This window comes from Condylura cristata, unplaced genomic scaffold (genome assembly GCF_000260355.1).
Source record: "Condylura cristata isolate star-nosed mole 26May11 unplaced genomic scaffold, ConCri1.0 scaffold00001, whole genome shotgun sequence".
NCBI classification, from domain to species: domain Eukaryota; kingdom Metazoa; phylum Chordata; class Mammalia; order Eulipotyphla; family Talpidae; genus Condylura; species Condylura cristata.
In genome coordinates this window covers 19,890,607-19,903,096 of record NW_004567102.1, presented here as the reverse complement: position 1 = coordinate 19,903,096, position 12,490 = coordinate 19,890,607, and the positions used below count along the sequence as shown (strand labels likewise).

General features: G+C 32.0%; 1 protein-coding gene across 8 annotated transcripts in view; it reads left to right on the top strand.

Moving 5' to 3' along the window:
• DST (dystonin) overlaps positions 1 to 12,490 on the top strand; it is a 408,501-nt gene that overhangs the window by 258,725 nt on the left and 137,286 nt on the right. For all 8 annotated transcript variants that reach the window (XM_004673588.2, XM_012720777.1, XM_012720771.1 and 5 more), the window contains 14 exons: positions 493 to 588; positions 1,180 to 1,305; positions 2,051 to 2,203; positions 2,395 to 2,549; positions 2,763 to 2,889; positions 3,366 to 3,549; positions 4,497 to 4,654; positions 4,957 to 5,135; positions 5,630 to 5,768; positions 6,542 to 6,735; positions 7,869 to 8,031; positions 8,756 to 8,839; positions 9,531 to 9,638; positions 10,131 to 10,229. In XM_004673588.2, coding sequence (XP_004673645.1) covers positions 493 to 588; positions 1,180 to 1,305; positions 2,051 to 2,203; positions 2,395 to 2,549; positions 2,763 to 2,889; positions 3,366 to 3,549; positions 4,497 to 4,654; positions 4,957 to 5,135; positions 5,630 to 5,768; positions 6,542 to 6,735; positions 7,869 to 8,031; positions 8,756 to 8,839; positions 9,531 to 9,638; positions 10,131 to 10,229 — 1,965 coding nt within the window. The remainder of the gene's footprint in view (positions 1 to 492; positions 589 to 1,179; positions 1,306 to 2,050; positions 2,204 to 2,394; positions 2,550 to 2,762; positions 2,890 to 3,365; positions 3,550 to 4,496; positions 4,655 to 4,956; positions 5,136 to 5,629; positions 5,769 to 6,541; positions 6,736 to 7,868; positions 8,032 to 8,755; positions 8,840 to 9,530; positions 9,639 to 10,130; positions 10,230 to 12,490) is intronic.

Genomic DNA, 12,490 nt, shown 5'->3' with positions numbered 1-12,490 from the left:
AACAAGGAGAAAACCACAGAGCCACTATTTTTAGAGCAGAAGTTTCATTTTATGATTTAGTAATACAGAAATTGAGAATAAAGAAAGACGGGAAGTTGTCACAAAGGAAAGTATATTTGAAGATTCTACAAAGTAGGAAAGGTGTCATGTTTGGTTTTCTAAATACCAAAGATATCTTGCATCCATTTCACATGTTAAGTATTTTTTCATGTAAAAAGTGGCCATACTTAGACTTTTCCTATATTTCAAGAAGAAATTTGAAATTTAAAAAGAAAATTTCTGGACTCACTTAAAAATTAACGTATACATGCTTAGGACTGTCGATAAGCCATTGAGAACTCCTGCTGTTTCATTACCCGGACTTTCAAGTTCTGTTATATGGTTCAGTTAAAACATTCTCATTCTCTAGGAAGCAAGCGTTATCTTATAAAAGCATTGTTTATGTATCTTGTAGCTCTCCATCAGTTATGGTATCTGTGTTTTATCTTTAAGGCCTACCGAGCAGCAATGCAGACTCAGTGGAGCTGGATTTTACAGCTCTGCCAGTGTGTGGAGCAGCACATAAAAGAGAACACTGCCTATTTCGAGGTATTGTCAATGCAGCCACAGCTTCAGTGCATGATATTTTAATTTTGGCTAACAGAAAAGAACTGCATAATTTATTGTTAAGATGCTCATTTGTAATGCACAAGAGAAAGAAAATGAATTTTTTTTTGGTAGGATATTAAGGATATAACTCCCATAGATTGAACCATTCTACTAAAGAAGAAGCCCTTTAGAAAACCCACTAAAATGACAAAGTATTTTATGAATGTGTCTCTTATCACGGAAATATTTGTATGACAAGACTTTTTTTCTCTTTCTTCATAGATTTAAAAATATTCTTGGAATTTTATTTCTAGTTAAGAATTGTTTGGATTCCAAAGTAAAACAGGCATGGAGCCAAAATAACAGCGTTCTAGAATACAATATAGACCAACCTTGGGCACTTATATTCACTAACAATATGCAAGTTCAAGAGTTACCGTTTGGTTATAGGAAGGATGCTACTAAGTTGTTCTGTGATTTTAGTCTCTCTCATTAAGAGGGACCTTCAAGGGCTCTGCTATGCAAACTTGACAACTCTGGACTTTATTGGCATATAATGTACTTTAATAACTATTCAAAATTTTTCCATAGTTTTTCAGTGATGCCAAAGAAGCCACCGATTACTTACGGAATCTGAAGGATGCCATTCAGCGGAAATATAGCTGTGACAGATCAAGCAGCACTCATAAACTGGAAGACCTCGTGCAGGAATCTATGGTAGGCTTTCATCAGTAATGTAAATAGGGATTAGATTAGTACTTATGCATTTTATATGTTCAGAACTTTATATTTTATTAATAGTCTTCATATTTCTAGTTATTCAGTAAAACATTTTAACATTCAGCTTTAATTTTTTTTTTTTTGGTAACATGTACAGCCTTAATATTTGAAAATCCACTCACAGTGTCCTACGTCTGTGTTTGTATAGTCATTTATTCCACAAATATTTGTTAGGTACATCATTCTTTTTGATTGGAGGTAGAACAGTGAATGAAATAGATAAAAAGTCCCTCACTTGTTGGGGCCAACTAGATGGTGATCTATGGTGACTGGACATTTATTACTGGGTTTGGTGAGAAAATATAATCTTGGAATCTATTCAGTCTTCTAAGCTAATGTTACCCCAATTTACAAAAAAAAAAGTAAAAAGAAAAAAAAAGAATTCTTGCCTTTGGGGCATTTACAAGCTATAGGAGGAAATAGACAATATACATGGCAGATAAGTAAAATATCAGTACATAATAGTATGTCAGATAGTGATAAACACAAACAAACCAAAAAAAAAAAAAAAAGGAAAAACAAAACAAAACAAGATTAGAGGGATTTAAGAGTGGGTGGTGAGGCTTTGATAGTTTAGACTACATGGCCAAGGACTGGATGAGATTAAGTTACATGGTATAAAGTTCATAAGAACATAGTACAAATCTTTTATTTTTAAAAATCATTGCTATTTGTTACTCAGGAAGAGAAAGAAGAACTTCTGCAGTATAAAAGCACAGTGGCAAGCCTGATGGGGAGAGCAAAAACAATAATTCAGCTGAAGCCTAGGAACCCTGACTGTCCACTCAAAACTTCTATTCCTATCAAAGCCATTTGTGACTACAGACAGATTGAGGTTGGTACTCATAACTTGCAACAAACTAATTTCTGTCATTATTCATATATTTAAAATCAAAAACTATTGCTTCTTAGCAGTAAAGTTTTTCTACCTCACAAAAACAAAAAAAAAACCCTGAGATTTCATGTGGAAAAACACTACTTCACAGTCATCTGATTTGCTAATTTTGTTCTTTTTTTAAAAACCAGATAACCATTTTCAAAGATGATGAGTGTGTTTTAGCCAACAACTCTCATCGTGCTAAATGGAAGGTCATCAGCCCCACTGGAAATGAGGCTATGGTCCCGTCTGTGTGTTTTACTGTTCCTCCACCAAACAAAGAAGCGGTTGACTTTGCAAACAGGTTTGTGTGCATTAGCTGAAAACAGGTTTGCATGCATTAGCCCACAAGCTGTTTATGGAGGTTCACTCAACCACTACTTTGTCAAGGTCCACAAGATTAGAAGAATCTAGAACTAGTAAACATGGAATATTTCACAAGCAAAAAATTAAAATTGCATCATGTTTTCAGAAGGAGTGAAAAGACTCAGTCTGTATTTTCTTTACCATATTGCAGAATTGAGCAGCAGTATCAGAATGTTCTGACTCTTTGGCATGAATCTCACATAAACATGAAGAGTGTGGTATCCTGGCATTATCTTGTCAATGAAATTGATAGAATTCGTGCTAGCAATGTGGCTTCTGTAAGTATAAATCTCCATCTAAATCTAATCTGTACAAAAGTGTGGGGTACCTTATCATGAGGGGTAGAGTTTGCATTTATTATAAAATAGGAGGAAGCCCAATAGATCCACACTGATACTAATTGATTTGATTTGTTATGTGCCTGCTCTATAGGAGGCCCTTTCTAAGAATTTGCAGAACCTAGAGATTAAGTATTTCAGTGCTTATATTTTGATAGAGAGGCAAGGTACAGTATTTGAGTATAGAGAGATGGTGTGTATAGTCTGATTCCATTTATTGAATTTTATGCCTTATTTTTTTATTGTCTTTTAAAATCTGAAATTGTTAAGGTAGAAAATGTTTCAAATTCTTCTTCTACTTAATGACTATTATTATAAACTAGCAAAAAGCTTGAGACCAATCTGAGATGTGTCCATTTTAATTTAACTCTTAGCACTGTAATACTTAATTACACTAATCATTGGTCTTTTTTTAGATAAAGACAATGTTACCTGGTGAACATCAACAAGTTCTGAGTAATCTCCAATCTCGTTTCGAAGATTTTCTGGAAGATAGTCAGGAATCCCAAATATTTTCAGGCTCTGATATAACACAACTAGAAAAGGAGGTTAATGTATGTAAGCAGTATTACCAAGAACTCCTTAAATCTGCTGAAAGAGGTAAAGCATGGTAACCTATCTATTTTTCCCAATAGGTATTTAATCCAGGCTATTTTTTGCTCAGTGATAATCTCAGTTGTAAGTGCATTATGACACTCTGCCTATTTATGTAAATACTTGTTTGAATATTAAAAGCATCTTTGAGATAGGGAGATGCAAGGAGGCATTTATTTATTTATTTATTTATTATTTCTATTATTATTATTATTAAAGCTGTTTGATATCCAACCAGGGATTTCTTTCTTCTTCTTTTTTTAAGATTTATTTATTTACTTATGCATATAGAATTGAAGTGCAGGCCAGAGGTGCAGGGGTGGTGAGAGGATTCACCAGAGACAGAGTGGGGAGCAGAACTGGCATATCTACGAAGTACACTGCTGAGAGAGGCAGCAGACGAGACAGGAGAGGTCTGCTGTGTCATGTGGATCACCTCCGGGGCGGAGATCAAACTGGCACTGAAGCTGCTATGGCCAGCTTTATGTGATGAGCTTTAACCCACTGCACCACCAGGGAGGACCCCCTCATTTATTTCTAAATGATTAGTTAACAAAATGATACCAACCAAATAGTGTGATAGTTGATGAGCTCTTAATACAGATACTTTTAAACAGTTGCATAATTTTGCATGCAGTATTCCCAGTGAGAACCTTTTGTTTCAGAAGGATTGAATTGTGTTTCCATATAGCAAATTTGGAGGTTTTTTCCCCCAGATTCAATTTTTTAAAGACAGTAAAATTAGATTCACAGCAATATTGAGAGGAAAATGCAGATATTTTCAGTTATCAAGCTTGGCGTTTACATGGGGGTTAAAGGAAAAGATTTTGAATAGTTAACTTTTGTTAAATATAAATTTAATTCTGAACTCTGATATTATGATATTAGGCAAAAATTTGTATTAGTAATAATAGAAAACAAACTGTTTTCTAAAATCATATTTACTTTTACAGAGGAGCAAGAAGAATCAGTTTATAATCTCTATATCTCTGAAGTTCGAAACATTAGACTTCGATTAGAGAACTGTGAGGATCGGTTAATTAGACAGATTCGAACTCCACTGGAAAGAGATGATTTGCACGAGAGTGTTTTCAGAATCACAGAACAGGAGGTGAGATTTATAAATACGTTGGGACAAAAATTGACTTAAATTACTGCCTTTCAATGACTTCATGTCAAGTCTTGTGACTTATTCTCCGCTTTGCCTGAGGGTCATTTTGTACTTCAGATTACATTTGTATTGCTGATTGTAAATAAAGTAAGATTCTGTAATTTCGGTCTACCTCTGACTCAGGTAAAAACACAGGAACATGTACTCTCACAATAAAATAAATGTTGTAAGATGATTTTAAGCAAAAATATCCCATCTGGGTTGATAACCTAATGCTACTGTGTTTGTCCTCTCTTTTATAGAAATTAAGGAAAGAACTGGAGCGACTTAAAGATGAATTGGGAGCAATCACAAATAAATGTGAAGAATTTTTTAGTCAAGCAGTAGCCTCTCCATCAGCTCCTACCTTACGATCTGAGCTCAGTGTGGTCATTCAGAGCATGAGCCATGTCTACTCTATGTCTTCCACTTACATAGAGAAGTATGCAACCACTCTCTTAATATAAGTTAGCTTCATACATCTGTCATACTGTCATGTAGGTGATTTTATTCCTGACATGAATATAAACATTTTTACTTTGTCATGATACAAATATATTTAAATATTTCTCTTTATTTCTGATGTTTCTTTATGTGAAAGAAAATATGTCTCAGAGATTAGGGCTTAATGTATCATCTTCCCACATTTTCTGTAGTTTGTTGGTAATTCAGTTGATTACTCTGTAGGGTTTTCCTCACATGATGTTCCTCAATGAGGTTCGAAGGAAGACCACCTTATGTTGGAATCTATTGCTAAATACCATCTGTGGGGCATGGCCAAGTTGGGGCATATGATATCTGATAATCAGAGAGTCATCTGAATGTTAATTTTGTGGTAATTGTGTCAGTTTTCCAAGATGGAAAACATGATGGTTCTTGGGAACTGTATAAAGGAAAATAAATACTTACCAATAGGAGTCTTATTTTCTTATTTAGGTTGAAAACAGTTAATTTAGTGTTAAAAAACACTCAAGCTGCAGAATCTCTTGTAAAACTCTATGAAACTAAACTGTGTGAAGAGGAAGCAGTTATAGCTGATAAGAATAATATTGAGAATCTAATAAGTACTTTAAAGGTAAGCGTCTTACTTTAGATATTTTTCAAGGTCATACTCTGAAAGTATTTCTCTAGCATTTAGATTTCTAAACATCGACCTTTAAGTTTCTTAATTTATTCATTCCATTTCATATCTCTGTAATACCACAGCTTCCTCTAAATATGTTCAGTCATTTTTAGTTTGAGGAGAATTGTTTTCATTTGAAATTTGAATCTTTTTGTGGCAGTGGTTTTACACAATTAATTCAAACTGTCAGAAAAAGAAGTTGAAACTAAAAGTTTAATTGTTGTAATAGATTCTTTTGCTCAAGTTATTTTAATAAATCAAGAGGTAAGTATAGGGATTAATCTAAGACAAGAGAAAATGGTAGCTGTAATGATATGTAGCTGTTCTTTTGTTTTTTTTAAGCCCTTATTAGAGTTACTGGAAAACACTTGTGGAAAGCTACTGCAATGATTTTTATCCTGTATTCATCTTTAAGACATGAGATTAGAAGACTTTCAAAAAATAAGCATTCAAAAACACAGAGGTAGCAAAATTGCTCAGGAAATATTTTGTTTCTTTGATATACAAAATCTATTAGGTTGAACTTTATAAAAAATTTTAGATCAAAGTATAGTAAAATTTTGTCAGTTTCATAAATTTCAACCTAATAATTTTATTTTTACATATATAAGATATTCTTTGTTTTATCTGACTTTATATTTTAAATAAATTATAAAAGGAGAAGGAGATTTGTCTGTTAAGTAGTTGACACATTTTTATAACTTTCACCAATTACTTTATTTTAGCAATGGCGATCTGAAGTAGATGAAAAAAGAGAGGTATTCCATGCATTAGAGGATGAGTTGCAGAAAGCTAAAACCATCAGTGATGAAATGTTTAAAGCATACAAAGAACGGGATCTGGATTTTGACTGGCACAAAGAAAAAGCAGATCAATTAGTTGAAAGGTGGCAAAATGTTCATGTTCAAATTGACAACAGGTTAGTTTCCTTTTTTAAACTTGTCTTAGCACAGATTTTATGTCTGTCCAGTATTCTAAATGAAATCTAAACCTTAGCTGTGTGTATAGATATACATATATATATTTCACATAATAAATTTCTGTTTATAGTAATCTTAATTGCAATAATGCTACTTAATTACATTTATTTATTATTTGTGAATGTTACCAGCACATTTAACTTCAAAGTAAATATTTTTCAACTTTGTGTTATTTAGATTAAAACATACAAAGAATGGGATCTGGATTTTCACTATTTATATATAATGTAAAATTAATCTACTTGACTTTTTTGATAATAAAAATATATTTTCATAATTATTGCCAACTTATGCAAATAACCAACACTTAATAGCATGTAGATCATACTTTTAATAGGGCTACATTTAGCAGTCTCCTAGACCTAAGAGGTGAAAAAAAATTGAGGAAAATCAGTGTTCATTGTAATTAAAGATAAAATTTGTAATAATTTGCCTAGTGACTGAAATTATAAAAGGGAAAGGAAATAGGATGGCTTTAGGGCTCATCTTAAAGAAATTGAAGAGTGTACGTCTCATTCATTTTCATTTATGTTAATGTAAATAAATGCTTTTGTGATATAGGACTACTTCTGAGAGGTAAAATTATATTCAAATATATTAATTTTTCATCTCTCTGAAAATATATGAATATGTTTAAAATAGCAGTTTAAATCATAGAAATTGAAGTACTTAACCAAAGTCCTTGAATATTGGAGTGAGTCCATACTGGACGTTTTACTGAACTATTTCAAAAGTGAACTGCTCTTTGATGTAAGCTTGGGGTATTCTTGAATATGTTTAACTTTCCAACATTCCGACTCTTTAACCTTAGTTTCTTGGGTTTGTCCCTGGAGTAATCAGTACTGCCAAGTGACATAATTCCAGAAGCAAAAATTTTTATTAAACACATACCAGAATGAAATGCCTTTGAGATATGCCCTTGATGCGATAACCTCAAATTCTTCCACTATCCCCTCTTGCTGTGTTTAGTGCATTGTAGTACAGCTTTTATTTATTTATTTATTTATTTTTGGTTTCTCCCTTTTTCTCAACATCTTACAGCATTCTAATGACTGTTCTGTTATTCTCTTAGGTTACGGGACTTGGAAGGCATTGGCAAGTCACTGAAATACTACAAAGATACCTATCATCCTTTAGATGACTGGATACAGCAAGTTGAAACTACTCAGAGAAAGATTCAAGAAAATCAGCCTGAAAATAGTAAAACTCTAGCAACACAGTTGAATCAACAGAAGGTATGTAAATGAAATTTCTGCACTAAGGTTGTATCTACATTTGGTCAGTCATGACCCTGATCTTCCTTTCCCTTGTTAAAAGAAAAATAACAAAAAGCCCCAGCAACTGTTTGAAAGTAGGTGGGAAATAAATCATAAATATTAAATTTCTATACCCAAACCTATATTTATCCCTTACTTTGATTTTTGGGGAGGAATTTTTGAAAGTATAAGGAATAAGAAAAAAAGCATGTTGGGACAGTTTTCAAATTCCTAATGACTTAATTTTAGACATGGAAATTGATTTGGTAATTACTGGCCAGAATAGTTTTAATGGATCCTAAATAAATAAAAATAGTTAGTGGTAGAAAGTTTAACAACCATATTTGAGAGAGAAATGAATGATTTTGTTTCATCTTGAAGAGTTGTAATTCTAGCTCTGTTTTGATCAGGAATAAATGGGAATCAAAAACTTTAAGTCTTCTTTTCAATTATTTCAAGAACTCCTAGGAAATTCACTAGTTTCTGCTTAGAAGTTCTGTGAGGCTTAGCTCTCTCATAACCCAGGCCATTATTTATATGGTGAACTGGAAGTCTGTAACTTACCCATAAGGCAAAATGCATATTAAATGCAAAATGCTAAAGAGTTGTACTATTACTTGATATAGATATTTCTTAAATCCTTAAATAGATTGATTCCATAGAGTTCCTAGTTGTTTTTCTTCTAAACCTATTGCCTTCTTAGATGCTGGTATCTGAAATAGAAATGAAACAAAGTAAAATGGATGAATGTCAAAAATATGCAGAACAGTATTCAACTACAGTGAAGGTAAGAAGATTCAGTTGCTTATGTTATATTTAATATTCTATTATGGGACTCTATACTGCACTTTTAAGGCCTTTGAAAGTCATTTCACTCTGTTAAGAAATGAAAGTTGAATCGCACTTGAATCTTCTGACACCTCACTACAAAGTTTTTGTGAAGCCTGAGCAACATGACAAAACCTAGTTTTAATTTTCTCAGTGCCACACACCTGTGCAGTGCACATAACTCCGCCGTTCATCACCCCCACCAAAACATGCATTATATAAAATTGTTTTCTCCACCCCTTCACTCCTTCCCTCTCTTCCTTCCTTTTCTTTTATAGTTTAAGAGTATTCATGGAAGAACTTTTAACTCCTCAAATTAGGGGATACTTCCTATGCTTTTGAAAGTCTTTCACAATTCAGTTTTAGCCATCCAGATCCACAAGAAGCCTGGCATAAGAAGGATATTTTAACAAATATATTTTCGTGATTTCTAAAGAGACTTAGAAACATCCCTGCCAGCATAGATGTTTCATATTTTATCACCACTCTGAAAAAATGGCAAGATTGGATTAATTGTAAAAATTAGTTTTGCAGTGTTTTCTTTATTTATGGTTAGTCAAGCTAGATTGTATTTATTTGTCAAACTGCTGTAGAATGAAGCATTAGTGCTTTGTTATAATTAATTTAATCATATTGACTCCTTTATATAGGATTATGAGTTACAAACAATGACCTACCGGGCCATGGTAGATTCACAGCAGAAATCTCCAGTGAAACGCCGAAGAATGCAGAGCTCTGCGGATCTTATTGTTCAAGAGGTAATAAAAATATGAGTAGGGAGGGAATATAAAGGAGAGAAACACTACTTTAAGTAAATTATATTAATTTATTTGTGTTGTGGTAAAGCTTACATAATAGAAAAATTACTGTTTTAACAATTAAGTGGTATTAAGTTTATTCAAAGTTCGTTGTCAAGGTCCAGGATTTTTTTTAGTCATCCCAAGAAGAAACTCTCTGCTTATCACATTTTGTTAGAGTTTTAAAAGAGGTTTTGAGAAACTTTATTCAAGATTGTTAATTATAGAGAATAATGAACGTGCTTCATGATTACTTTTAGATGAAAGCTGTCATTTGGTGTATTTTGTACAACCATGATGAAAAAAGCTCATTTCTATTTAGTTACTAACAATGGAGAGCTGTGTTCCTTACTTTGAAAATCTAGTTGTTAATATAACATTATTGGGTGTTCATTAAGCTCACCTAGGGTTGACTAGAGATAATACTTTTGTTGTTTTCTTCCTTCCTTGTAGTTCATGGACCTTAGAACCCGGTATACTGCTCTGGTCACCCTCATGACACAGTATATTAAATTTGCTGGTGATTCACTGAAAAGACTGGAAGAGGAGGAGGTAACCTTTAACAGGAAACAGCTAACTAGAAAAGGAACTAAATATGAGCAGAAACTACAGCATGGTTAGAGAAAACAGAAAAGGTTTCACGATAAATTTATGTGGTTCATATCTGATATATATGTTTCTAATTCTAAAACTGAAATGAAAAAGAGCAGAGACCTAGGGTTTTTAGTTTATTTTTAATTAAGGTCATATCATATAGGAAACCCTTTTTGTTTTCTCTCTGAGACTCTGGTGCGATAGGGTTAACATCTTATGTGGTTCTATTTCAATTGTGAAATGTTGGCAGATTGGCTGAATTATTTTCAGTTTTCTCACAGTTGAGAACTAAATTTTTTTTGAGGTATACTGTTGCGATATCTATAAAAAGTACTATATAAACATACTTATCTTGTGCATTTTAAGTTAATTTTTATCTTCCGGAATTTAAAACACAAGAGCTATTAGGTTAGTAGTAAAATAAGCTTTATTACAAAACAATGCTTGTTTTAAAGAATTGTAGAGTTTTTAGTTTTTGTCAAAAGTGCTAAAGAACTGTTTAAATATTATATTTGTGGGACTTTTCTTCTACAGTAAAATATATATTTAGAATAGAAAGAATAGGGGTTATTTTTGAAAAGCACATTGTCATAAAAGTTACTGTGTCTAATTTTGAAGGGATTATGCTATGCTCTGTTATCTTGATATACATTGAGTTCCTCACTTCTGAACAGACCAAAATAGTAGATTGAATTCCATAATAAATAAATTGGGGGCATAAGCCATTTCATATTATAGATTATTTTTTAAATACTGAAGATGTTGTACTTAGTACAACATCATTCCTATAATGAGAGAACCAAAACTGTAGTGTCAAATAGAGGTAAACTTTTGATCTTTAAAAATGTGACTGGTTTTGTAAACTATTTTAGTCTGTTCAAAGACACCAATTTTCTGCAACTAAACCACTAACATAGCTTATTGTAAGACTTTCTACCTAGCTTCCTTTTGTGCTTAGAAAAGAGAAGCAGAGTATTTGTGACCTTCTAAATAATTGGTCTGTATCTCTCATCTATGAAAGAACACATAATTTTTGCACTTTTAATTTTTGAGAAATCTGATTCCATTTTAATAGTATACAGTTCATTAAATTGAACATTTAATAGCTAAATGAAAGATAACGATTTATTTTCTGTCATTTTAGTATGTATCTGATTACACACGTAAGGGACACTTTTCTCAATTTGTTTGATAGGTAGGACACTAAAACTTAGAACCAAGAGATTTAAAAAAACCTGAAATATATACTAATTATGTTTGTCATCCTTTGAAATGTAAAATGTTTATAGTAAATTGAAAGTCATATCAACAGTGTATGGAAAACCATATACAGACTATAATCTAAAATAGTTTAATAGATTTTTCCAATCCTCATTTTAAATTTCCTACTAAAATCATATTAATGTAATGTCCTATAAGAGATATGTAACTCAATTTTCAGACTAAAAACAGTTAATATTTTTTAAATTAAATAGAAGATCCACAAGAGAAACTTTGGTTTGAATGCAGAATTTTCCATAATAAATACAAAGTCAGAGAGGGATATGGGTTAATTTCAAAAGGCAATACCAAACTAAAGAAATGTTAATGAATTATTTGCAATAGATATTAGCTGAATAAAGAGATATTCTCTTCATGAGTTATACTTTTTAGAACAAGATATATTAAATATTAGTTGTTAAGATTAAAGGCCATGTTCTCTTCTTATGGATCTTTTAGAGAAAAGTTGAGGAAGTTATCTTTATGTGAACAAGTTTGAGGTTTAACAGGAATCAAAACAGCAATGGGACTAAATTATTTAGAATAATTTTTCTAGTGTTTTCAGCAAAGTTGAGAGATAGACAGTGAGAGATTATTAAAATAACTTAAATAACTCTAAGGTACTGACAGTTCAACAATAAATATTTTTCCTGAGAGAATCTTCTTGTTTTTAATCTTAGAACATGATTTAAAAAAAAGGCTCAAAGCTTTTAGCACTAGCTAAGTTTTAAAGGAGGTTTGATAAGGAAATCCTGTACTCAAAAATATTTAAAATTTAATATTTACACAGATAAAATGCTTTTAGCATCACAAAGAGTTGGCACTAAGAAGAAAATAGAACATTGAGGATTGTAGCCTGTGATGAAAGTTTTTTTTTTTTTTAACTTGAATTCTTACTAAAAATCATTATTTAGCAAAGGAAACAACTGAAATTCTCATACAAATGATTGGGAATCAAG